Source organism: Fringilla coelebs (assembly GCF_963513975.1).
Source record: "Fringilla coelebs genome assembly, chromosome: 2".
Taxonomy (NCBI): domain Eukaryota; kingdom Metazoa; phylum Chordata; class Aves; order Passeriformes; family Fringillidae; genus Fringilla; species Fringilla coelebs.
The window spans coordinates 88,553,119-88,580,076 of record NC_140029.1 but is presented as its reverse complement, the minus strand read 5'-3'; the positions used below and the strand labels follow the sequence as shown (position 1 = coordinate 88,580,076).

Sequence of the window (26,958 nt, the reverse complement as noted above, 5' to 3'; positions counted from 1 at the left end):
ATTCTGTGGCTATCAGAATGCTGGTGTTGGAGATGCAGTGCTCAATAAAAAACTGGGTGCTGGGGACCATGGTGTGTTGGAAACACATAACTCCTGCATCTGCCAACAACAGGAAACTGCATTAAGAGACCACACATGCCAAACAGCTCCCTATAGTGCCCCCTGGACATGCTGAGAGACTTTCAGATAGCATCAGGGACTTTGAGATATTTTGAGTCTTCTCAGATCCAGCTCATCAATATAAACAGGCACCTTACCTGATAATTAAGAATCGGTTGTGAATCCTGTCCTTGTTGGCAACACTGTGTCTGGAATCCTTTTTTCATGGGCTCTTCTTTGCAGGGGAACTATGTGTTTATTGCAACCTGCCTCTCACAAAGCTGTGGCAGTTTGACAGACTAGGACACTAATGGAGAAAAAGTAGCACTTTACTGCTTTGTGTCAATGTTTGCAGTAACCCAATTCAGCCAACAACCATAATTTACCATTACTCTGCACTAATTCAGGTATCTGCAGAGAAACATTAAGGAAAAATCCATTAAGGAAATTTTACAGGACATCAAATAAGTTAAAGATCCAAGAAAGAAGGCAGCCTAAATTTCACTTATGATACACCAGGTGTCTTTGGACTGGACAAAGACTAGATAGTTATCTACTAGGTAGTTGTCTACTAGATAGTTACAATAATAGCACTAACAGTAATATCACTATGCTAGACATAGAGAGAAATATTTTCTTTTAATGATGCCTCTTAACAATATGCCATGTTCTCCTAGGTTTGCACCATTCCATCCCAGCCTCCTCAGCCTGCTGTTGTTCCAAAGCCAGTTCAGTCTGTCATCCATGTTCCACTGCAACCCAGCTGCCCTGGCCGAGGCAAGATGGCAAAGCTCATCAATCCAGAAGAGATGACATCTAGGGATTATTACTTTGATTCCTATGCTCACTTTGGAATTCATGAGGTAACCTGTGGTTTTTTTCAGCAATTGGTAAATAACTAACGATATAATTATTATTATTATTATTATTTCTTTTATATTTTACTTATTTATCTGTATCCCACTTGCTCATGATTATATTCCTCTGCCTTTCTCAGACAATTGTATAGCCTGGTTAAGTGTCAAAGATATCGCCCACTTCTCTAGAGACTTGCACTCAAAACCTCTGTCCCACTTACATTCTTATTGCAGAGGTGAATTTCACAAATGCATCAATGCAGTGCATTTATGAGGGCTGCAAACCAGCCCAGCCACAACCATGGGCACTCCCTCACTGCTAAGGTGGGGATTTTGGTCTCCTGGGTGTTCGAGCGCAGACATCAGCAGAACAGCCACTCAGCTGACATGAGAAACCAAACAGTTCCTTGACTCCTATCGTGCACAACTTGAATGCACAAGGTGCAGTGATAGGAACATTAAGCCCAATTGCCTCCATTAAACACAGTCCTGGAAAGAATTTTAAATACTTGACGGACAATTTACTATCAAAATGCTCACTGTAGATGAGTTCTAAAGAAGTCACTGATACTTTGCCCTGCTGATATTTTTGTGACACAAGAGGATGAGATCTTTAGGAGCAGGATGCAAAAAAGCAGATGTGAAATGACTTGGTGCATTCCTCACAAACAGCATGAGAAGATCTATTTCCATTACTCTAGTAATTGGTTGTGGGGTGTAAACATAAAAGATTTCTATCTGCCAATAACATCTTGCCATTGTAGCATTCAGAAATTCAGTCCAAGAACGGAAGACTATAGAGAAACAATTGAATGGGAAGGAGACCTAGGAGAAATTTTGGAGACACATCAGGGACCTTAAATCAAATGGAGCTCCTGATGGAAGGATGCAGCCACATAGGTCTCAGGGAGTGCAGAGAGCTTCTTGCTGAGGCTGGGACGTTTCCTCCTTGCCTACAGAAGGTGTGGACTAGTAAAGGATCTATGTCAACCAGTAAAGGAGGTGCTAGAGGAGGCTGGCGGACTTTGAAGCACCAGGGGCATGAGGAAGAGGCTATCTTGTCTGAGACCATGAAGGTACAAGAGCCTAAAACCCCAACTGTAGTGAAAGGAGAGGCAGCCAGAGTCTGTACTTACCAGGTTTGGAAGTGGGGACTCCTCTGATGGTGAAGGCTGGAAACTTGTGCCTTCTGGGAACAGGAGGGAGGCTCTTGATCCACCTGCAGACCTCTGGGTACAGAATAGGGTCAGTGTCTTCATTGTAGTCGAGGGGCAGGAAGTTCTGTCCAACAAACCTCCAGAACCAGCTGGCTCTAAGCCAGGCAGTGTCACTGGGAGCAGGTGACAAGTGATAGCTGCAAAGGCTCTTCTCACCTGCTGGGTACAGAGGCCCCCATCTGCTGACAAGACCTTCTGCCAAAGCATTTGGAACTGGGACATTGTGGAGAGGCTGCTGGCTTTTGTCCATGTCTTAGACCAGCCCTTAGAGCCTGCTGCTGTTCTACATGAGCACCAGTGAGACCTGGAGCATATCAAGTGTCACTGGGAGCTCTCAGGATGATGATCCAACAGCAAGGTGTGCCAGGTGGATTTCTGCCTCAATTTCAACAGCACAAACAAGGACTCGAGGAGAAATGTTACCACGGGTCCACAAATGCTTGTGCAGCTGGTGTCAATTACAAGTTTTTGGGTTTTGTATCTATGAGACTCTTTTTGAGGATTGAGGTCTGCTAGGAAGAGATGGAATCCACCTGAAAAAACAGGCTAAAAGGCATCAGTATCGACACCTGGGGAGATACTACTAGTGACTGGCCTCCAGATGGACTTTGTGCTGCTCACTACAACATTTTTGGAGCAGCAGTTCAGTCAGTTCTCAGCCCACTGCACTGACCATTTATGCAGTCCATAGTTCATCCATTTTTCAATGAGGATGTCATGGGAAAAATGTTGAAAATTTTGCAAAAAATCAAGATAAATACCATTCTCTTCCTCATTCCTCTTCCCTCATCCACAAAGCCCATTACTTCACCACAGAAATATACCAAGTGCTCAGTCATCTCCAAATCCATGGTGAACATTCCCAGTCACCTTCTTGTTCTTAATATGTGTAGAAACAGTTTCCATGAGGGTGTACTCACACCTTTCCAGTGGTGATGGACTGCTCTCTGCCTGACACCAAGCCATGCTTTATGATAAAAGCTACCTTTTGTTCATCTGCAGTTACTGAGCACACACAGTGTCCTGCCAAGACAGGTAAGCAAGCAGCTGATATGTGTAGCAATGCAGTTCATGATTGCCTCCCACCACTGGGCAGTGAACAGATCCTTCTCATCCTGAAACTGGAAAAATCGTTTGTCTACTTGTTCAAACTATGAAATTAGGCAATAGAATAAGCAAACCTTCAGCCTTCTAGGCATAACAGGAGCATTTTCAGAAAACTAAAGTCTGTGTTGAATGGTCTGCACTTCTCTTAAAAATGGCACCTGGGTCTTGAGCTGGGTGCTTTTTATTGACGTAGTTTGACTGATGGATGTACAAGAGAAAGCAAGATATTGATGGAATTAAATGAATGTACTGCTGCTATCAGTGCATCAAAAATCAGGCCCTAACGATCATATCTCAAACTAGTGAGATAGTAGTCTAGGTGATACATTAATATCTTCTGGAAATTTATCAAATAAATGAGTGGAAAGAGCAGTGAGGGAGGACCTTACAATACTGAATTTCTAAGCTCTGCTACGGGCTTCTGCCTCACATGGGCAAGGCTGTCAAGCCTGCTGTTGTATAATGTCTTCTGGAACCATTTCTTTTCTGTTCAAAGAGGAACCTCAGAAGGTCCCTCCACTGAGGCTCTGGCTTGTGCATGATTTAGGAGGAAAGGAATGTTTGGATTTCTGTATGGCTTCTGTCTATTCCCAGAGCAGTGCTGTGGTTAGATTACATTCTGCTTGTTGATTGTAACAGTGAAGTAATAGCAGAATAAAATCATACAAGGGACATCATGCTGCTTCTTAATAATTCAGCTCTAAGTAGCTGGCGTTTTACAGCTGCTTTGATGTGTGCACCCCAAAGTACTTGAGAAACCCTTCGTGTTGTGTGTTAATAATGCTTCAATGACAGCAAGGGAATGCATTCAGCAGCAGTGTGGAAGGCATATAAGCATTTCAAATAGTGACACAACCCTTTTATTTTCATCACAGGAAATGTTAAAAGATGAAGTGCGCACATTAACCTATAGAAACTCAATGTATCACAATAAACATGTTTTTAAAGATAAGATTGTCCTCGATGTTGGAAGTGGCACGGGAATCCTCTCCATGTTTGCTGCAAAGGCAGGAGCCAAGAAGGTATATGGGGTAAGAAGACTTTCTCTCGCATTCTCTCAGTGTTTGTGCGTTTTGCCTGACAATTTGGCTTTGTGATTTACCTTTTCCTGCTTGTCTTGGTTTGAAATTCTACTCTCCAAGCTCATCTGTGGCTCGGTTTATAGTGACTTCAGTGCGGTTCTGTTGTATTCTATGACTTGCACTACTGCACCTTTTCCAATGGGGATGTAAATATCTTTTCATATGTGGAACCTTTGGTGTTCTGGTATATATTCACATTTCTTCTTGGCTGAAAAAAAATGTTAAAGAAACTCACTCCTACTCAGAGGGGTTAAGGGAACTATCTTGCATTTTAAATTTTCAGGGTCTGCAACTTTGTAGTCTTGGAAACACATTTCCTTAATACACTTTTCCCTGCATATTACAACTCAGCAAATTGTGCAAGAAAGCATGTGCATGTTTTCTGTGCCAACAATAACACTTTTCAGAGGCAGAAGGAAATTATTACCTTAAATACATTGAACTTTAGGAGCATGAATGTGCTGTTCTCTGCAGAGAAGTCATTACAGAGAGCATAGATTTGCTTACTAAGTATATTCAAACTTATTTTTACTGACTCTAAAATGACAAATGCAGTTTCTTTTTGCTTTGGACTTCTGTTTGCCCTGAAGACATAATGCAACATAGAAAAGGGGAAACAGATCCTATTTCTCAGTCTACTTCAACAAAATTGTTTACTAAAACTTAATTGGGTACATCTGTGCATTTGAGGACGCTGATGTCACTAAGTACCCAAACTGTGTGTCTTTATTACTGGTAATGATACATGAAATGCCATTTCAATTCTCAGGCTTACATTTTCAAAATCCAGTGTAACTTCTGAGTATCTCATTTGAGTATCAGACTAGAGTGGGAAATTATAGATAGCTAAAATCAAAAGGTGCTGGAGAAAGTTTTGGAGTTTGAGCCCAAGATAGAAAGCTGGAAGGTACTTTCTTGTAAACCAAGTATTACTTATTAATATGATTTATTACCTCAAAGCCTCAGGGAGGATAAACCTACAACTTTCTGTGATGCAGAAATGCAGGTCTCATGGGAAGATGTTGCAGTGCTCTAGAAGTATAAGCATATACAAAATGATGGTGGTGTGCTCCCACCTTCCCATCTCTCAGATCCCTGGCCATATGGTCTTCCTCCCTCCCTTGTGCTGGCACTGGTGCTTATCTGATTCTACAGTGAGCCAGCTCACTGGCAGAAAATTCACCAAGTAAACGAAAAATAAATAGTTTTCCATGTTTGTTGTTATTGTGAGGGTTTTTTGTGTTTGGGTTTTGTTTTTTTTCCCCCTTTGGACTTCTTTGGAGTTCAGTCTTTACCTCAGGACTTTATAAAGCTGATGGCACACCAGTGCCAGCTCACCAATGGACTGTTCATCGCTGTGGGTGTGCTATCCATGGAGCTTATCTCTCAGAGGAACTCCCTTAGGTGTGAAACTTCTGCTACAGCCAAAGAATTTCAACCTTCTTGTCAGATGAGCTGTCTCACTGTGAACCCTGTACACAGCAAGCTGCAGAGTGCATTTGTGTTGGACAAGCAGCCATTTCAGACCTAGCAGTGGCAATCTTATAGTCAAATTGAGAATTTATGGTCGTATTTGCCATTGGAAACTGTGAGTGTTCCATTTAAAAAGCAAACATTTGCCATGAGTTATTACATAGAGCTGCGATGTTCCAGTTTCTTCTCTACAGTTAAATGTGATTTTTCAAATAGCATGATGTGGGAACTGTTGACAAATGCAGAGTGTTGGTATTTTGACTACAGAAATCACTCTCCTCTTACTCACACTTTCCCTCTTGGGGTTCAAATTCATCCACTACTCTGTCTGGTTCTTCTTATGCCTTCTTACTCGCTGTTGGAACTTGCCCCTACCTAAGCCAACAGCTAGAATTATCTCTGAGTCTTCAAGAGATGTAAATCATAGAATCATTAACTTAAAGCTGTGTCAAGTTGGCCAAGGACATGTGCAGTCCAATTTGGAAAATCTCCAAGTACAGAGACTCTCTCAGCACCTATTCCAGGCCTACAATCAGCAGGAATTTCCCTTGCCACAGCTCATGATTACTGACTTTTGTCTTGTCTCTGTGCATTTCAGAAAAGAGTTTGACTTTACTTTCTTTGCAAGCCCTTTTGGGATACTTTTAGATTGCTATTGGAGTGGGGGTGGGGATCTGAACAGAACCAGCCCCCTCATCTTTTCTTCTTTCTTCACCTGCTCTGAGCCCTAACCCTTGTGGGAGGGTACCAATGTGCCACACAGTGATGCTCATCTAGCAAGGGAGCTGCTGTAAGAAATGTAAGGATAGAGTTGGCACATAGCTCTTGGTGCTTGGGAGGGGTCAGTGCGGGACACAAAAATACTCAAAATATCCCTTGAAGCCTTGGTTCATCGGCTGCATTCAGTCATCCAAAATTCAGGAGGGTCACTGCAGTAGAACTCTGAATTCCATGCTGTTTTCAGACAAACAAGACAGTGCAGGGAAGAAGGAGTTAAACAGACGCAGAAAATGAAGGCTGATGTCAGATGTCAGCTGCTTTGTATAAAAAGGTGGAGATGAGGACACAGCCCAGGGGAAATCTGAGGATCTTGTGACTGTTTCAGGAAGAGACCACAGTAAAAGAGGAGACATTTGCAGCAGTGGATTGAAGACTGAGAAGTAAAATGAAAGCAGAGGTGAATATACACACACAGAACCAGATACAGCTGGAGCAATTCAAGGGTCCATGCTGGCACCACTGCTATTTAAGATCTTCATTAAGGACAATAGATGGTGGGACTGAGTTCACTCTCAGCAAGTTTGCAGATGACACAAAACTGCTTTGTGCAGCTGCTATACTTGAGGGAAAATAGCCCACACAGAGGAATCTTGTCAGGCTCGAGGAGCGGGCCTGCGTGAACCTTGTGATTTTCAACATGGCCAAGAACAGGATCTTTCCCTTGAATCAGGCAATCCTTTGAAGATCTCTTCAAGCCCAAACCGTCCTGTGATTCTGTGATTATAAACTCAGGTACAGACTTTATTGGAACATGTGCTTTTCATAAAATCCAAACGCTTTGCTAAATAGGACAGATTTGAGCAGATCACTGACTGGAAAGAAAACTGAGAAAAAAATCTGACAACACCAATTTTTCCTTTATTTCTTCACCTGCAGAATTCAGTTTTCTTTTTTCTGAAATTGGTTGCTTTTTAAAATAAAATTCAACCACAGTATAGAGTCCAATTCAAAATGCAGATGAATAGCTTTAGCCACCCTAAAGCAAGTTTTTTTCTGAAATATTCATTCCTTCATGAAGCATTTAAATGATGGGGGATTTTATTCCTTTGCTTCTTTGCATCTGAAACTGATTTTTGGAAATTTGTTGTCATTCATGATAGAGAACTTTTTATTTCTTTGCACCTTGTTCTTTGGAAAGTTTGGAAAGCAACCTCCAAACACCTACCTATGCCTGCTTTATTTAAAAACCATCCAAAGTGGGCAATGGAATTGAAAATACCAGACAAATGTGAATAAAGAGAGGGAAAATGAGTATAATGGCAGTAACTATAGACAGGGCATACAGCCCATACAGTGTACAGTGAGGGAAGGACCTGGATGGAGCAGAAGGATGTCCCTCACCACAAAGGATTTCTTCCTCGAACTCTCTGGACTGGTACCCAGGTGTTCCTTTCCACAAGCCAGTTTTGATTTATCCTCAAGCCATTGAGCCAGGCATTTTAGGAATAGTTTGCATCCACAGGCAAGCTAGGCAGAATCAATGTGCTCCCATGGGGACTGGGACTGATATTAAGGCTGCTATTAAGTCTGTTTCATGCACAACATAAAAAGAATAAAGGATTTGTGTGTCCTTGCAGCCGCTGTCCTGCCATCTGTGAGTGCTGTCTCAGAGGTCAAGCACAATTTAGCTTTTAGAGATTAAATGGGATTCACTGGCTATATAAACCACTTCATTAGAGATAATATAGTTCTATTTGACATTCCCACAGGGGAATTAGGGAGACAAGGATTATGCAAAGTAGCATCGTCCGTTTAATGCCAAATTTGGAAGAGGTAAATTAGGAACTGATTCAGTGACTGCAAGCAACTTTGGCCTTCATGACTTTCAAGGGGCACAGAACCCAGAGAAATTCATGGAATGTAGTTTTTCTCTGAAAGATATTAGAGGTCATTGCAAACATGCTTTTATGCTAGTACGCAGATTTTACCAAGTTTAAGGGCAAATCTAAAACTTGGAAGCACTCTGTAATTATTTTCCTAGAAAAAGTACAGAACTGGTCAGAGAAAAAGCCATGCAGATCTGGATGTTCTTCTAAATAGAAAATTTCAGTCCTTTCTTATATGTTAAATGACTGCATTCTTTTGGAATAGCAACTTTTCTAAAGAATATAGATTTTTCACATAGAAAACACTTGCTTCTTGGCATAGACCAGTATTGGCATATTTGAATTTTAATATTATTCACCAAGTTTGAATGTATTTTTTAAAAAATATATATGGAAATGTAGCATCATCCTAATTCATTCAATTCAGCAGATTTTTGTGGGGGAGGAGGCAATATTCTAAAGTATCAGGAATAAATTAAATATAATTAATAATGTACATTTTGCAGGTAAAACCTCTTTTTTTCGCATTTCAATAATTTTAAAAGCAATGTTTTCCACAGGAGCCACTTTAACTCAGACACAGACTGCAATTAAAATATTAAAATATCATTAATTTTGATCGTCCCCACAGGTTTGATTTACTCTTTATCAATTGGTACATGCTTTGTAGAGTCTTTGCTGCCTTCAGTTGATAGTTTTCATTCTCACAGCTGAGCTCTCTAACAGATAAATTGCTCTTTATCTTGCTTTTCTTTTTTTCTTTTTTTTTCCTAGATTGAATGCTCAAGTATATCTGACTACTCAGAAAAAATTATCAAGGCCAACCACTTGGACAACAGTAAGACATATATAATTTTTTTTTCAGGAAAAAGAGAAGATAACTGTTTTGCTATTTCTGATTAATTTACGTTGTGTGTTTTACATGTAAATGGTAGTTTTGCAGAATTTACTTATGTAAATACAAAACTAAACACCTCTTTCTAGGCAATACAACAATTCCTCACAGGAATTACTGTCAATTCTGTATTTATCAGAGACAAAAAAAAGGAAATAGAAATGATCAATGGGAGGTTTGGTTTAGCAAAGCAGAAGGAAGACCCTATATTAGAACTGAACTTATCAAATTAATTCTGCCATTAGAATTCCACCTTCTGTCTTAGACAGAATAGAAATGCAAACACACATACTGACATTCAAATTGAAATAAGGTTTGAAGCAAAAGCTTTTCACTACGTTTTCTCACTCCCCACTTTAAGAAAATACTTTTTTCAAAACCTTATCAAAACACACACTCACACAAATGAAAATGTTTGAATCCTAAGATAAAAATATCATATAAAACTTCTTTTTTGATTGAAAAGAAAGCTGATGAAATTTCCAAGTGGAAAATCTAAATTAAAAAAAAAAAAACAACAAAAATCCAACAAAAAACCTAGAAGTAACCCCAAGCTACTGAAAACCCCTTAGCAGAAAATAATCCCCAACAAGTTCTATTTCATGCCTTCAGTCCTCCTCCAAATCACAGCACTCGAGATATCTTTGTAACAACCTAAAAAGTCAGTCTTTTTTTAACTGAGGCCGTGAGACAGCTCCTGTTTAAAAGTGCTTTTTGTGAAGAGCTTGCCTTTGCTGCAGAGCAGGTCATGGCTGGGCTGTACCCAGTGCCCCCACTTTCAGCTGTGTCTGTGCTGATGCTCTGCCTGCACTTGCACAGGAATGGGTTTCTGTGCTGCTTCAGAGCTGCTCTGATTTTTCTTGCTGTCACTGGCAGTTTGTGACTGACCCCGAGCTCTCTGGGAGGAATATTTCTTGGCACTCAGGTGTTGTGGTGTGAACCAGCAGTGATGTGGGGTACAAGGGGCCAGCCAGCCTGTGCAACTCTTGGTTCAGTAAGGAAGCAAAGGAGCAGAAAATGCTCTTCCCACAGCAGGGATAAGGCACTAAAGCAGTGAGGTGTGACCTCTGTGGCTGTCCTGAGCCTTGGATGCAGAGGCTGTGTGTTCCCAGAATGGCTTTCATGGGCCAGAGACACAAATAGCACGCCGCAAATCAATCTGTGTTTGGATTTCCAGCAGCAGGGGTTGTGTGCAAAGGAACCATTGTCAGAATAAATTAGAAGGTTCCAGTGTTCTCCAGAAGGTGCAGAAGGTTTTTATCTCTGCTTTTTCCTCCTGTTTCTACAAGGAGAAAGTCCCTGGGAAACTGTGGAGGCAGGAGCAGAGCCCCCTCCCTTTGGGAGGAGATTTGGCAGGCGAGGTTCAGCAGTCTGCCTGACTGCAGTTCGGTCTGCAAACTGCACATCTGTAGCCATGATATTTGATGCAAAATCCTTTCCTTAGGATTTTTCCTCCTGAGAAGCTGAGAGGCCTCAGAACAAAATGTAAACAATGATTGTTTGCTGCTGTGGAATGCAACAGGTGGGTCTGTGACTGGTCTCCTGTGGTTGTTTCTAATTAATGGCCATTCACAGTCCAGCTGCCCAGACTGGGTCAGACACAAGCCTTTGTTATTCATTTCTTTTCTATTCTTAGCTAAGCCTTCTGATGAAATCTTTCTTCTATTCTTTTAGTATAGTTTTTAATATAATATATATCATAAAATAATAAATCAGCCTTCTGAAACATGGAGTCAACTTTCTCATCTCTTCCCTCATCCTGGGACCCCTGCAATCACCGTCACACACACCTGAACCAACATTTACACTTTCACACTCACACTGACCCACATTCACTTCTATTTTAATGCAGCCAGGTACTGAGCCAAAGGATCTTACTGCTCATGGAAATTTTCCTTTCCCCATCCCCCACAAATGTTTTGAGCAATGCAGAGTCAGCAAAAGGGGCTGAACCAAGGGAAAACCCACTGCTTCCAGAACAGATACATGCAATCCATCTGGGCACAGCACCATCTGTCCCCACATGATGCCTTGTGAAGTGAAGGGAGGTGGGAGGAACCAGTGCTGCTGCTGCTGCTGCTGCTGCTTACACTGTGACTGTTCTAGGTGTAAGCAGGGGGCTTCAGTGTCAGGTGTGTCACTCTGGCAGCTGTCAGCAGTGCTAAAATTCACTCCAAAAGAATTGGGGCAGTGGAAGTTCTTGGGAGAAAAAAGAACTAAAGAGAACTCATGGCTGGAGCTTATAAACATAGAACCTTCAGTATAAGAGATGAACTGTTGAATTACTAACTGTGAAAGAAATGAGTTTAAATAATGGCGAGAAGAGAAGAGAAGAGAAGAGAAGAGAAGAGAAGAGAAGAGAAGAGAAGAGAGAAGAAGAGAAGAGAAGAGAAGAGAGAGAAGAGAGAAGAGAGAAGAGAGAAGAGAGAGAGAGAGAAGAGAGAAGAGAGAAGAGAGAAGAGAGAAGAGAGAAGAGAGAAGAGAGAAGAGAGAAGAGAGAAGAGAGAAGAGAGAAGAGAGAAGAGAGAAGAGAGAAGAGAGAAGAGAGAAGAGAGAAGAGAGAAGAGAGAAGAGAGAGAACTCTGCTCTTTTCCAGTCAGGTTCCTTATAGAGCTGATACTTTGTGGTACCAGTCTGAGTCAGTGTTCCCAATTTCATAGGGGCCCAGTCTGGATTAAAAATTTGCTATGCAAATAAAGTGGCCACATCAGGTTAGAGTAATACTAGTACTGCATCTATTTGGGAAAGACAAAACCTCCTTTTCCCTGGGCTGAGTTCTGAAAATCACTCAACCCACATTCCACACCCAGCCAACTAACCTACTTCTAGCAAAATTACATTAAATTAAATTAAATTAAATTAAATTAAATTAAATTAAATTACCTTCATTTTTCTGAAACTGAATGCTGACCATTTCATCAATAAAAACTGCTATCATTAAAAATTGCCATAAATTAAGAGTAGTGGAGTAATCTTATCAATTAGTAATGGAAACTAGAATATTCCTAATTCCTAAATTTGAAGTGCATCTGTTACCTTTTCAAGGAAGGATCCAGAGCCATGAGACTTTATCCACTGCAACAAACAATAGAAATATGAGAGAAACACACACTGAAAATTATCTAGCACAAGCAGAAAATACATTTGTAAATAGGATTTTTTTTTTAAGCAGGAATGATTGGTGACTTGTGTAGCGCTCCTAAAACAAAATTATTTGTTACAACTGAACTAAATATGGCCCAACATTCAAACATTAATGTGTAAACCTGCAGGGATGTTTAAAGGCTTCTAAGTGGATTCTTTGCTATACTTGGTCAATGATCCAGAAATCTGCCAAATTCTAAAGGGCATTTTAAAATGAGATCACACAGGCAACCAGGTAAGGCCTGTTTTTCTGTTGTTTTTAGACATAGTGGGGATTTTTGTTTGGCCTTTGGCTTTTGGGTTGGTATTTTTTCCTTTCGTACTGCTACTAAAAATGCTACTTATTGTACGTACTCTGAATAGTTTTTAAAAAGTGTGAAGTGCATTGAGTCACGTGGAGTCATGCCTTATGGACAGGCATTCAAGAAGAGAATCATATTGAAAAGGTCAGCCTGACATTCACCAGTAAGGATCTTAGTCAGGTGTTTTATTATGTGAAACGTATTTCTTTGGGTTCTCTTTTCAGTAATCACAATATTTAAAGGTAAAGTGGAAGAAGTTGAATTACCTGTGGATCAAGTAGACATCATCATCAGCGAGTGGATGGGTTACTGTCTGTTCTATGAGTCAATGTTAAACACGGTCATCTTCGCACGAGACAAGTGGCTGGTAGGTGCTCTGCATGTCGCGCTCCCTGCTGGAGCAGCCACCATTCATTTCCTGACGACAAGCTTTCCCTTCCCTACTGTCACCATAACGAGACACAGTCATCTCCAAGCGCCATTTCCTGGGCTTTAACGAGGAGATGACAAAGGGAACCTCAGTGAAAGAGCTTTGCTTTTGATTAAGTGCGGGCCGGCCAAGTTTGCCTAGACACTGTCTAATGACATTGCCGCAGGCTGCGAGGCTGAAGCCGGTGTGCAAATCTCGAGGAAAACAATAAAGGCATGCAAGGGGTGCTTGTCTGGTTTTTGTATGTGCAGTTCAAAATGTGATGTCTTTGTCAGGTGAATAGATTACGAGATCCATTTCCCCACAATTCATCAACAGAAACCTGGAGGGCTAATGTTTCCAGACCGAGCTGCTTTGTACGTGGTAGCAATTGAAGACAGACAGTACAAGGACTTCAAAATTCACTGTGAGTAAGCACCTGCCAGTAACACTTTTCTGTGGTTATTTCCCTAAAATCTTTCATTTCCAGTAGCCTACTGTGATCTCTTTGCAGACCAGAATTCCGCTATGAGTGTGAACTCTGAGAAAATGTTGGTCTGCTGATAAATTCAGGAAATTTGCAGTAATTTAAAGAGCACTAAGGAGAGATGCATGTATAAACTGATGAAGACTTTGCCCAGAGTTATATTAATACCTCTAGCTATATTTAAAATGTGGATTAAAGGAGATTTACTTTTGTTGTTGTTTTGATAAATATATAATCCATCATAAAAGCCACAAAACCCAGTAATATTCTTCTGCCATTCAGGTCCTTATTTTTGTTTTTAACATAACAAAAACATAAAAACAGTAAGACGTGAATTAATTGTACATGTGAAGAAATAAACTTAGAAAAAAAATTCCATGATGGCTTGTAAAAAAGAAAAAAACTCACAACATGTATAACTTATTAAAAAACATTTTATGTGAGAATTTTTAAATTAAAAATAAGGAATAGAAATTTAAATTTCACTTATATGTTAAAAAAGGGTTCTAATTTGGGGTTTTTTAATACTTCATAGGTGCATAAAATTGACATTTCCTTTCCTTTTAAAATGTTGGGAGGGTTTCCTTGAAGTATCATTGAATAACTGGTGTTGTTAGCGAGATCTACAAGTGACCTAGTCCAGGCTCCTGCTGTGATCAAATGAACAAGCTTTACATTATTTCATTCTTCTTTTCCTTTCAACATTTTTTGATTTTATTCATTTTTCAAAGCTGGGCAGTTTCACTTAAAGGTATTTGCCATTATGGAAAAAAAAAAAGAACCACAAAATTCTTAAGCAGATTTATTTACCAAAGATACATGTGAAAATTTGGGTTAAATTAGTCGGTTCAGACAACCTTTAAATAAAAACGCCTAACTCCTCATTCCTTGACTCTCACCTCCTCCCAGAAAAGAAGGCTTGGTGTTTGTGTAATCAAATTCAGTGCTAATACACAGAACTGCCAGTTGGTCAAAATTGCTATTTTGGGTCAAAAGCGAGCCCAGTGCAGTGGGGCGGTGACAAGAAGTCTCTGTAGGTGCCAGGAAGGATTATATCTCCTCCTCAAGCACAGCCTAGATTTTTCTCCTCAGCTATGTGATGACCTTGACAGTTAAACTCCTTACAAAATGTACAGATTCAAATGGATGTATGAGGCATCCATTCTGTAAAGGAATCAGAGCCATTTTGGCCTAAAATCTTTCATTTTGCTTTTGAACTCCTTCCTTTCTAGACCTTAAGTTTTGGGGTTTTTTTTGTTTTTTCTCACAGACAATACATCTGTTTTCAAATGGTTTCATTTTGAGCCATGTGAAAAAATGTACAAAGTCACTTTTTCCTCTTCTAAAATGTTGTTTTCCTTTTAGACACTTTATTTTCTGATTTCACCTCTGATTTCCCTTCCCCCCTTGCCTTATATACCTCTGTGTCTTCAGTTATTTCTGTCCCACTATCTGCACCACCATCTTGTCTCCCCTTTCCAGTTATAAATCCTTGATGGTGTCTCCTTACATTTCAATTTTTCATCTTTTTCTCTCTTAAGGAGGATAAAGTCTTGCCTTCATATGAGATGCAGTTCTGAGCATTTTAAAGAGCCTTCAAGAACCATTATATTGATAAAGAAATAATGCAATATGAGGTTTCTAAAAAAATCTAACTTCTGATTTTTCTAACTGAAGATTAATTCCACAGAGTACTGCTATAGTCAATTACTCTGATTTACTGCAAAATGTAAAACATATAATTTTATTTTTTACCTCCTGTGACAGCTCTCTCCCTAAGACAGATTGGGCCACATATTTCAAAGGTATCCCATGTGGGCTGAGGTGCAGTAAATTATGGAGGCCCCAATAATAAATAAAAAATTAATAAGTTGTTTCTTCTGGGCTTTCTAGTTATTATTTTCTGAGTAATCAAATAAAAATATATGACTTTTTAAAATGTAATCTGAAGTTCTCACACGCTCATGAGGCCTGAAACAAAAGTTTCAGCTCCCCTGAAGTGTTGAGAAACTCACAACCCAATAAAGAGATAATAAAGAGATATCAAAGAATCATTCATGTCCTTGTTTTTTCCAATTTAGGAATATGCAGATTTTTATATGACATGACATTTTCTGTCATACTCCTCTGGAAACCCAGTAGCTCAAATGCTATGCTTTGAAAAAAATGAGACATTTCAAACATGCTCACAAATGTGTTTATCTGTTTACTTTGGTTTTTGTTCAAGCCACTTATAAAAACACTCACGGTATCGAGTTTAGATTTTGAGATGAAGCACTGAATGGACCTTGACTTCCATGCTTCAAAAGACTAAGATTTCTCTTGTTTGAAGGTTCTCGTTTTCACTTTGTTAAGCAAACTTAAAAGCAAAGCCAGTGTACTTCTCCATTTTTCAATGTTTTCATTTTGTGCAAAAAATGCTCAACATGATAAGAAGCCTCTGTTGGAACAATCAGAAGAACAATTCAAATACAGAGGATTGGCATGGCTTTTAAATCTTTTCAAAGTGAACCTTTTGCTTTTCTGTCATGATGTACGTGCAGATTTAAACTTGGAGTCCCAACTATTGAAACACACCTGCAATTCTACTCCTGCCAGTAATTTACTTGCTGAAACTAAAACTACTTAAATAATCAAAAGAGCATGTAAACTGCCAATTGAGTGGCAATCTATGAGGGGAAAAAAAAGAAACCCCAACACTCAGCCTGACGTCAGAAGATCTTGGGCAACAACCACAAGTGTCTAAGCAACAAAAATCATTGACAAATCACATAAAACAGTTTTGGAGACACCAAAAATAAGGGTCACTTGTTCAAAGATGTACATTGAGGGCTTGTTTTGCCACAACTGCAGTATCTGTAAAATGGCAATGATGACATTGACAGCTGGGGCAGAGAGCAAAGAGCTGAAGGAGACATCTGAAAATTAGGGGATGGTAGAAATTCTTTCAAAGGAAAAATGCTTTGAGAAGCAAAAAATACTTTCTGTTATTGCTGCTAACCTTGACAAATCCATTTGCACTGACAGGGTGGGAGAATGTGTACGGCTTTGACATGACCTGTATTAGGGATGTTGCCATGAAGGAGCCCTTGGTGGACATAGTAGATCCAAAGCAAGTGGTGACCAACGCCTGCTTAATAAAGGTTTGGTAATTCTGAATATACCTCACTGTGACTGTTTGCACCTAACTGCAGGGTTCTTTTGGGACCTGCTGCTTATGTTTTTCTTGCTTTGAAGCAGCTGCAGAAGCCATCATTGCAGAATGCTGCCACACTATGAAGGAAAATTGTGCAGTTTTAGATTAGCCAGTTCTTGCATGTTTCACATGCTCAATATTGTCACGTGACCTGAGCATGAACACTGATACCTTGATTTCTTATGGAATTCCCAAAAGCAAGATGCTGCTTGTGTCTCCACTCATCTGGTTACATCTGCAGGCTGTAACTCAAGAGTCTTACAAATTTTACATGTGCAAATACTGGATGAAGAGAGACACGGTATGTTTAGATATGAATTTGAATTGCCCTGCCTTTTAGTAAATAGATGTTGGAAATTACTGACTGAGTGCTGCTGAGGAGAAGGGGTAAATGATTCTGTTTGCAATAAGAAAGTCTGAAGCATCAGTTCTGAACTGACGATGAAATAATTAACTGCAGAACATGTGATCAGAATTGGAACTCAATTTATTTCTCTAACTTCCTAATTCTTAGCCTTATATAGAATTCTCTCTCAGCTCCAACATCTGCACCTAGAGTTTAACTGGTACCCTGCTCTACATGAGACAGAGAGGTCACTAAACCCTGTTCACAAAATCATGTCAACAATGGAGGAACTCCCTGCAGGAACACTTGAAAGCTCTAAAATTCCCATCACCTGAAGGAATCCTCATGTGGGACCACTGTCCTGAACAAGGCTGTCTGCATCAGTAGTAGTGGTAGCACCAGGTCCATGAATCCAAGAGCTCATTTATCCCAAAGAATCAGTTCTATCTTTTCCCTTTCACTTTTTGCCAGTGAAAAACACAACGTTAACTATTCCCATATGCAAAAGGGAAAGCTGTGCCTCCAGTCTGCAAAACCTTTACTGAAAGCAGCAGAAAGGAACAGAAGCAGAAACTCTGCATGGGTACGGATGCATGCACAGTCCATCTGCACTGAGGGGAGCACAAGATGGCTGTGCCTGAAAACAGCCTCAACCAGAGTGATTTAGAATTGCAGCACACACAAAAGAAGCAGCTATTTAGACTCTATGAAATATGTCCAAAGAGATCAGGGAGCAAAATGGGTTGGCTGCTCTGGAACAAAAAGCTGCACGCCCTTAACTGAAGTGCAAATCCAATGCTTTATTTAGAAGGTCTTTGAAAGTAATTTGGTTTAAGATGACAGACAACAATTTTCAAAGTGTTCCTACTCAGGTTTTATATTTAGTTTTGACATCTTTCGCCCATAAACTGAATGGTGCTGTACCACGTAGAGGCACCATGAGAGCAAAGCAGGTAATAAGTACACGAGCACAAACCACCCTCAGTCGCTAATCTCACAAACTAATCACTAAGCAAAGAGAAAATTGTCAATGAAAAGCATGCAGGAGAGAGATTTATGTTCAAGATAGCAATGTGAAAGCAGGAAAAACAGACTCTGTAGTTATATATTTTTTAATTTAATTTATTTTTGCACATGGTTTATTTATATAAAATGCATTTCTTTCCTCCTGAAAATATTTGTGAATTCAGAGAATAATATTAGCCTAAGAAAACATTTGAGAATAAACAAAGCCATAATGTTTAATTATTCAAATGTTTTATTACAGCACTTTTGGATAGCACAGCTTGTTCATATTAGATTCACAGAGGGATTTTTAGGGTTGTATTCAACCCAAAGCCAGCTAATTTAGGGTGCCTACCAGATGAGTCTGGGTTCTCTCTACATTAGTCAGTGGATGGACCAGTCACTAGATACATTCCTCAGAGACCAGAGTCTTGTGCTTCTGCAGTTATTTCAGTTCCCAATTTAGATGCTCTGAATGGTTCTACAAAATCAGCAAAATAAGACATCAAATGTGCATGCTGTGTAGCCATGGCACTTATCAGACATGCTGGAGACTTGAGTAAAATTTCCTCTTTTTTGCTCCTCAGAAACTGGATGTAAGCAAGTCCTGAATGCTTTAAGGAACTTTAGGCACTGGACCACAGGTGCACTAGGGGTGGTGCACACAGGGAATGCAGCATCCTCTCTGCTGGGAGAGCCATTCTCATTTCCATGATCTATTAATATATGTGAGGGACACGGGAATTGTCCTGCCAAATAGGAGTCCTGTGTTTAACTTCCACAGCAAATCAGCCAGGGAGAGTAGTGAGAACAAAGCATCTTCAAACCACCAGAATTAATAAGTGAACTCAGGAATAAGTGTACAGGTGTCCTGCTGGGGGCCTACTGCTTTCAGTAACACTGCCCAAAAATATGGAAAAGTTTGTTTCATGCTTAGTAAAACAGTTGTGTCTTCTTCTCTGATCCAGAACCAACCAACCAAACAAAGAAACAAATGAAAGATCTCCATCAAACCTGGACATCCACTGAGATCTGCACGTTTAGCTTATTTCCATGCTCACAAAGTTTAGCTGAGTAATCTGACTGTCTGGGAAGGAGATCAGGAAAGAGGTGCCATGGCACTCTAGAAGCAACCTTAACTCCAGTTTCTATCATTTATCTCCTGTGCAGTTAGCTGTAATGAGTGTTGCCATTTTATATAAGAATATCTGGTTGCCAGAGTACAATTCAAGGAGATCACCAAAACCAGACTTGGCCATTCTCAGAATTATATTAACTAATAAAAAAACACCCCACTTTTGTCTCCTACCTTGCATTGTAAAAAAGTTCCTGTCCTTAAAAAAAGGACTGCAAAAGTGACCAACAGTTTATTCAGGATATCTGTTTAATATTTTTGAGAAATTTCTACTGACTTCTCAAATGAAAATATTTCCTGGTGATTTTGATTCTACTTGACCCTGCACAGCCAACACAGCTCAGAGAGAAGGAGCTAGCTCCCTTTTATGTGCCTCACCCACTAGACTTAAGTCCCCATTTCCCCACAGTGAGATCACTAAAAAGACACCAAAAATTACAGAAGTCTGCAGCTATCACCCACCAGTCCAGTTTAGCTTGGCAAAGCAAATTTTGCAGGCTGCTGTGGAACTCTGCCAGGAGACCTCAGAAGTTCTCATTCCTACCATGCTTTTTTCTTATCCTCTTTTGAGGGGGAAAAACCAAAGACATTTTAAGGTTATCACAGCTTTAAATGAGCAGTTATATGCATAGGTCACATAGGATAAACACTAGTGCCTCAGGACGTCGTTGCAATGCAGTAGAATAATTTTCATTATGGTTAAGTTGTTCTTGAACAATAATGTTAACCAGACAGGCCAAAGCTATGGCTTGCTTAAAACATCTCCCCATAAGTCTTCCAAGGAACACATATGTGGTCTGTGCAAAGACTCAGTAACTGAAATATGGCTCCATCTTTCTATGTCTCTTTTTGCAGTCCTACCTTAGATTGCAGAAGGCAATTTCTACGAGAGCCCTCTAAGGTGCCCTAAAAGAGGCTAAAATTTAGAGCCCTCTAATGGGCAATCTAGACTCTGCTCTCCATTCTTGCAGTTCAAGTCTTATGAAATGCTGGTGAGGTCAGAGACACAATTCCGGACTTCAGCTGGTAGAGAAAATTTGGATTTCTGCCTGCAAAAATTCTGTTTCCCTGTATGCCTGAGCAATAAGGGTACCAGAGCAACAAGAACGAACAATGAAGTAACCAGAAAGTGCATCCATTTCCCACAGCATTAGAATAGTACTTCAGACTTACCATCCTCCCCATCATCACTACAACTTTTGGAAACATCCTAGATAAAAGCAGTACCTAGCTGGGAAAATCAGATCCATCTGAGAACACAGTTTATGCCTTGAACAGTGAGATTTAAATATTGATGGAAATAAGCAATCCTGAAGACTACATCGTCCCTTCCAACTACTGCAATCAAGCCATAGTACAAGTGACATAATTTATTTTTGTCTTGTTCAAGAGCAAGATCCCTGTGCTCACTGTTTGGAATCAGTTACCTGACACAGAACTAGAAAGCATCACCACCAAAAAGAGGGCCCCTCTTGCGCCTCAAATGTTTTGACTGCTTGACACTGTCAAATCACTTTCCTTTCCAGAGATAAATTAAAAAAACCAAATAAATCTATTTTCATTAAAAACTTAACTCTGGCATCTTTCTTCATGCTGATGATAAAAGGTCTTTGAACTGGACCTATATCTCCATTTCAACATCCACCTGTATTTGTCAGAGCACCTTTATACCCTGGTTTCCCCAGCTCCCACAGCCCCTCCCTGCCATTCCCCAGAACACACTCTTTTCAGTGAGAGTCCTCTCTCTCAGCTTAGTCAGATGACTGCATCATTTGCTCATGATTGATACATTAGAATATACCTCTGATTTCTTGCAGTTTAACAAAGCTGCCAGTCATCTTTGTGTCTGATCATTAAATGAAATACTAAAGTACCTCATTTTAACACTTAACCTGAGAGTCACAGACATCTGCATGTAAATGTCATTTCTTTCTCCTCAAACAGGAAGTAGATATTTATACAGTGAAGACTGAAGAATTGGAATTTACTTCTGCATTCTGCCTCCAAATTCAACGCAATGATTACATTCATGCCTTGGTCACCTATTTTAATATTGAATTTACAAAGTGCCACAAGAAGATGGGATTTTCTACAGGTAATCTGTATATCTTTTAATTTATTTTTTGTTGCTATCAGTCTATCAGTGCTGCTGGTTAGATGGTACAAGAAGGTTTAATGTACCACCACATTTGAATTTCAGTGATAAAAATTATTGTAATTTGGGGGGTGAGCAGCATGGGGAAAGGACAACTGCTTACAGGATTTCTGTGGAAACAGAGGCAGAATTTCACAATGGCTATCAAGCTTGGAGCTCAGCAGGAACTATAATCTGTGAATTTATGTCCCTCACCTGTTAAATCTAAACCCTGTGTCAAGTTTCTCAGATTAGACAGAGAATTATCAGCTCAGAAATAGCAGCTCTGCATGCTAGTTTTCCACAAATCCAAAACCCAACAAAGCTTGCCCCAGAGCCTAGAACAAAGCTACCATTTTTTCCAAGCTATAAAAACACACATACTGATTATGTGAGTTGTCTCTAACAACCCAGATGTGAAACTCTAACTTGCCTTGGTGAGCAGATATTTAAAAGAATAACTCCATTCTCTCAAGGCATTGTTTACCAGGCTAAATAAACCAGAGAGTCTTGCAATAAATGCAAAAACCTCATCCTGCAGACAGCCTTTGTGTAGACAGGAGGGTGAAGTGTTTCTCTGCTCTGTTCAGTTTATCATGATATGGTAGGTGCAGAATTACTCCATAAAAAGGTTGTTTGGCCATCTGCTGCTGAAGGTCATCACTGTCTAGAAGACTGGTAAAGATTCTCAGCTGGTGTCTGTTAGCAAAGCTGCACTGAATTCAGTAAAATTCACCAGTTTGTAGGACATGTCAAAACACTGCTTCATTGATATGTAGTTTTATAAATTATGAATAAGTGTTTAATTTGGGGTGGATTTGGAGACCAGGGCCTGCATTACAGACACCCCCTGTTGTTGGGGCACAAGTTTCCAGTGATGTCAGGCTTTTCTAGGGAATGTGGTCCTACACAGGGGCATGTGCACCACTACGTGGGTATGTACAAGGCAGCAGTTATGATTTAGAATAGAAACTCAATTTCATTTTAGTCTAACATGTTTTCAGTTAGAAATTTTATGTCCATGTCCAAATTTATGTCCATGTCCATGTCCAATAGTCTGGATCAGAACTCCTACAAGAAGATATCTCACTTAACTATTGAGATTAACAGTCATTAAAACTGTCTGGATACATAGACAGAATTTATCTGGTAAAATCCTTTTCCTTTCGACAATACCAATTTTCCAGCACAGTTTCTGAAAAAAGTTGGTTTATATAGGTCTTCTGATTCTAGAATTTTAGAAAAGAGTTAAAAATTCCTGGCCTGCCAGTTTTTTTAAAAAGCATCAGTATTTCCCCAGTCACAAACAATTTTCAAAGCCAAGTAATTTTTTTGAAGCATTGATGTTGAAAGAAAATAAAAACATTATTTTATTAAAGTGTTAATAATGATACCATACAGTGACCTCATGTGACCGGGGGGTACAAATAGAAGAAAAATAAATATATCAGAGGGTTTTTTTTGCCAAGTTAGGAAGTCTTTGAGCTCCTGCAGCTTAGGTTCCTAGATGCTCTTGACTGCAAGAATGGTAGAAACAAAAAGTGACCAATACAAGTTCATTAGGCACTGCTCAAAGATTGAAACTTAAATCAGAAATAGAACCAAAGAAGTAAATTAAAAGCCTAAAATAGCAAAGGGTCATCAAAGTCATTCTGCTAAGCAAGAGTAGAAATTAATTTAGACCAGTTTCTGTCTCTGGCAAATTGCCCAAAATGCCTTTTAATAGTCCCAAAAGAGATCAAGGTGCAAATGCCCTTTCATGTGCTCCATCCTGGAAACTAAAAAACTTGCTGGTTTGGCATCACTAGTCAAATGTTTCATTTGCAACACTGTGATTAATAATTTTTGATGGACCTTTCCTTCATGCTTTCGTATCATTATTTTTTGAACTAATTTAGATTTCTGAAATTCAAAGCACTTAGTGGTAAAGCTTTTCCCAATTTGAGCATGCGTGGGTTGAAAGAAAAGCATAAAAATGTGCCTATGCTGCCCTGTAACCCTTTTTGTGGAATCTTTCTTGCTGGGTGTGATTCACATCTGACATATTCCGGTAAAAATTAGAAGACAACTCACAGACTGCCAACAGAATTCTGTTCTAAAGCGTATTTGCTAATATAGTACATAAAGTATTCTATGAAAAGAAAGGATTTTTCCCAATTGTTTGCAAGGCATTTAAGAAATTTCAATAAGTGATACCCAGATATATATTTTTAGCACCTGATGCTCCTTATACCCACTGGAAGCAAACTGTCTTCTACTTGGAGGACTATTTAACTGTGAGACGAGGAGAAGAAATCTATGGGACTATATCCATGAAACCAAATGCAAAAAATGTGGTAAGTCAGCGTCCCTGATCCTAATTCCACATCTTCTGATCACAAACCATGACCAGCAATAAAGAAAATGCATAGGAGTAAAACAGTGAGTGTGCTAAAGGCAATCATGTTTATTAGTAAGAGCTCCAGTCACAGCCTCACCAAAGCTGATGACAGCAATGGTAAAGCAGAGCTAATGTCACAGAAGTCAGCCCTCAAGCAGGCTAGCATGGGAAGGGAGAAAGGATTCAGATACATCACTGAGTCAGCTGCCCTCTGCAATCAGCTTTACTCACATTTTGTGACGCAAGCAGGCAAGGGGTTTTTCACAATGTCACTGAAATCAGTGGGAAGATCCCTTCTGCCAACATAGGGTGATCAAGAGTAAGCACTTCAGTTCCACATCTATGGGCACTGAGTGATTTGCCACTCAGTGCCCAAGGACAGTCCAACAGGAAATTAAGTAACACATTTCAGAGGAATGCTTGCATGAACTCACTGATCTAATGTACGCGAGCTCACTGAGTGAAAGGGTTGTTTAAAAATTGTGCCTTTCCACAGAAAATAGAGATGCTTTATTTAAGACTAAAGCTAAGCATGATGGATATCACACTACCATGACTGCTGAAAACTTCCTGAGTTTCCCTGCTATGGGCTGAACCCCCCTAGTGCTTCTTTTAACTGGTAAGGAGACCGTGAGACACGGTCTGATAGACAACCTATGGCAGGGTAGAAAAAGAAATGGCTGTTAGGGCTTCTGGGAGAAACACAGGACCATTTTCTGCCAAAAATCTTCAGCAGTATCTCTTCATTTTCTATTACAGTAAACAGCAGTTAACCTGTTATCCATCTACACAGTTGCTGTAATTGTTGAAAAACTGCATTTGTTAACTGCAACAAGTCTTAACATTTCATTGTCTTCCCTTTTTTTCACTGCTTTTCCATTTTTATACCAAACACAGATTGGATATGGTAGTGTTGATACAGAGGGAGAAATAAACACAAAATAAACTTGGCTTTAAAACAAACACATTCACCCCCGAGGCTACTTGCTGCAAGAGGAAAATAATCTGTTTCCCCACCCTTATGTTGTCCTAGGGGGACTGGAATATTTTCTTTTGGTTTGAATGTATCAATTTTCAGTAAGGGGAAAAATGAATAAAGTATTTCAAATTTGTTCACACAGCAGTAAGCATCTGAATGCAGATTTGGGTGCTAAAATAAATGTGCTTCTGATAGTTGTCATAAGACAGAGAGACCACCTCGGTTCAAAAGGATTTGCTACTGCTTTGTTCTTCTGAAACATGAAGTTTTTCAAAAGCTTGCATAGACACAGCTTCTTTCTGTAGGGCTGTGTAGTGCCTCTTCCCTAAAAACATCAGTATAAGATAAAAAATGACTGTACAATGGGAAGTTTACTGGATCTATTCTGGAACAACCCCTAGTGGGAAAGCGCTTTAGCCTAAATTACGAGCATCTCAATGGGAGATAAAAATTTTGATAGGATCATATGATAACAGCATTTCAGAAGCTTCCTGAACCAGGAAGTAACCAGGACATTAAATCCACCTCAGGAAGAGTATAGAAATACGACCTAAGCACAGAGTGTGTGGTGAATGCGATTAAACATCTTACGGCCTGCTTTCTCTGTGTTAGCACCATTTAAAACCAGAAGAAGTTAGAAACCACCATAGAATCTCTTGAATCTGCTGGTCTTTTCAACCCAAGCAATGATAACTGAATTAATACACTGAACTTATGGTCTTACTTACATGTTGCATTTAAATCTTTTTACAGCGTGACCTGGATTTCACAGTAGACTTGGATTTTAAAGGACAGCTATGTGAAATGTCAGTATCTAATGACTACAAAATGCGTTAGCAAGAAACCTCTGAGAGAGATGAAAAGGAGAATTTTATCAAGTCTTGAACTGCTGAGCTTCAAGCTAGGAACAACTGTTCACAAGATTATTATATTAAATACTAGAATGTTTACTCTGATGGAGGGTGGTAACCTGATCTTTCTTGCAGATAGTACAGGGGGCTGGGATCCCACTGTGAATGTACAGTATACAGAACTGTAGCTTTTGTTAAACATAGAAAAAAAAAATAAGCAACAGTCTTGAGTGTTCTGGTTAACTTTAGGATGGCAGAAGATGCATATACAAATTGTATTACTTACTGTGAATTTCTGGTTCTTCCAAGCTTTGCATGTTAAAGATGATTAGGGCAGTTTTCTCACTATGAAAGACTACTACAGCACATTACTGTGATAGTATTACTGGACTTATATTCAATATAAATGAATATATATATTGTACATGAGGAAAAAAAAGTCATTTCATAATAGGAATTTGTTTTGTGATTATTTAATTCTCATTACGCAGTTATGGAAAGATAATGATGTTACCTCTGGCGCTACTCTAGGCAGTGATATATTCCATTAACTGTCCAATGTTATAGCTTTGGTAAATATTCCATGCAAAGTGTAGATAAGAGCTGGGCATTTACAGGAAGTTCAACAACTATATTTTTGAATGTCCTCTGAAAATGTGGACCATTAGTTTTGAAATTCTCCTTCACAACTGGATGTCTGTCAGAGCTTTAAAAAACATTAGCTTTTTATCCTTGAAAATATTCTGTGGTGAGTTTTTATAGCTGGATTTTGCATGAGACTTTCAGAAATCAGACACCTAGTATTTAAATGTGATGAATGCAAAGTCTCTGAAATGGTGGATAATTCATGCTTTTTGGCCATGCCATATTTCAGTTCTTTGCAAAATTCTTAATACAAAATAATTTTTAAAAAATAGGAATTCGTGTTACCTTTTGGTGATGTTTTAGATAAGTTTTAAATTGCAAATACTATTCTCAAGAGTGCAGTAATTTGCAGGAGCAGGTTAATGTCTTTAAAAAAAAATGTCGATGGCTTCTGATATTACTAAGATGTCTGTAGCTTTCCCGTCCCCTCGAGTCCCTTGTTTTTCGTACCAAATCTCCTGCTTATCGTTAAAATATGAAGTGCTTATAATCCCTCATATGTATGTGTCAGGTCTTTTTACTATATGAATGTGGGCCATTTAATCACATGTAATTCATCAACAACTGCATCACCAGTCCTATCGACACATTTTCCGGTCCGTCTGGCAT

The 26,958-nt window shown here is 39.4% G+C and overlaps 1 protein-coding gene across 1 annotated transcript in view; it reads left to right on the top strand.

Annotated features, from left to right (window-relative positions):
• PRMT8 (protein arginine methyltransferase 8) overlaps nucleotides 1–25,690 on the top strand; it is a gene marked incomplete at both ends in the record, with an annotated part of 55,883 nt that extends 30,193 nt beyond the window's left edge. Inside the window, 9 exons of the mRNA XM_084226798.1 lie at nucleotides 777–962; nucleotides 4,156–4,311; nucleotides 9,216–9,279; nucleotides 13,007–13,149; nucleotides 13,531–13,618; nucleotides 16,706–16,821; nucleotides 21,305–21,455; nucleotides 23,709–23,830; nucleotides 25,607–25,690. Of these exons, the coding sequence (XP_084082924.1) occupies nucleotides 777–962; nucleotides 4,156–4,311; nucleotides 9,216–9,279; nucleotides 13,007–13,149; nucleotides 13,531–13,618; nucleotides 16,706–16,821; nucleotides 21,305–21,455; nucleotides 23,709–23,830; nucleotides 25,607–25,690 (1,110 nt within the window). The remainder of the gene's footprint in view (nucleotides 1–776; nucleotides 963–4,155; nucleotides 4,312–9,215; nucleotides 9,280–13,006; nucleotides 13,150–13,530; nucleotides 13,619–16,705; nucleotides 16,822–21,304; nucleotides 21,456–23,708; nucleotides 23,831–25,606) is intronic.
• Between the last annotated feature and the right edge of the window lie 1,268 nt (nucleotides 25,691–26,958).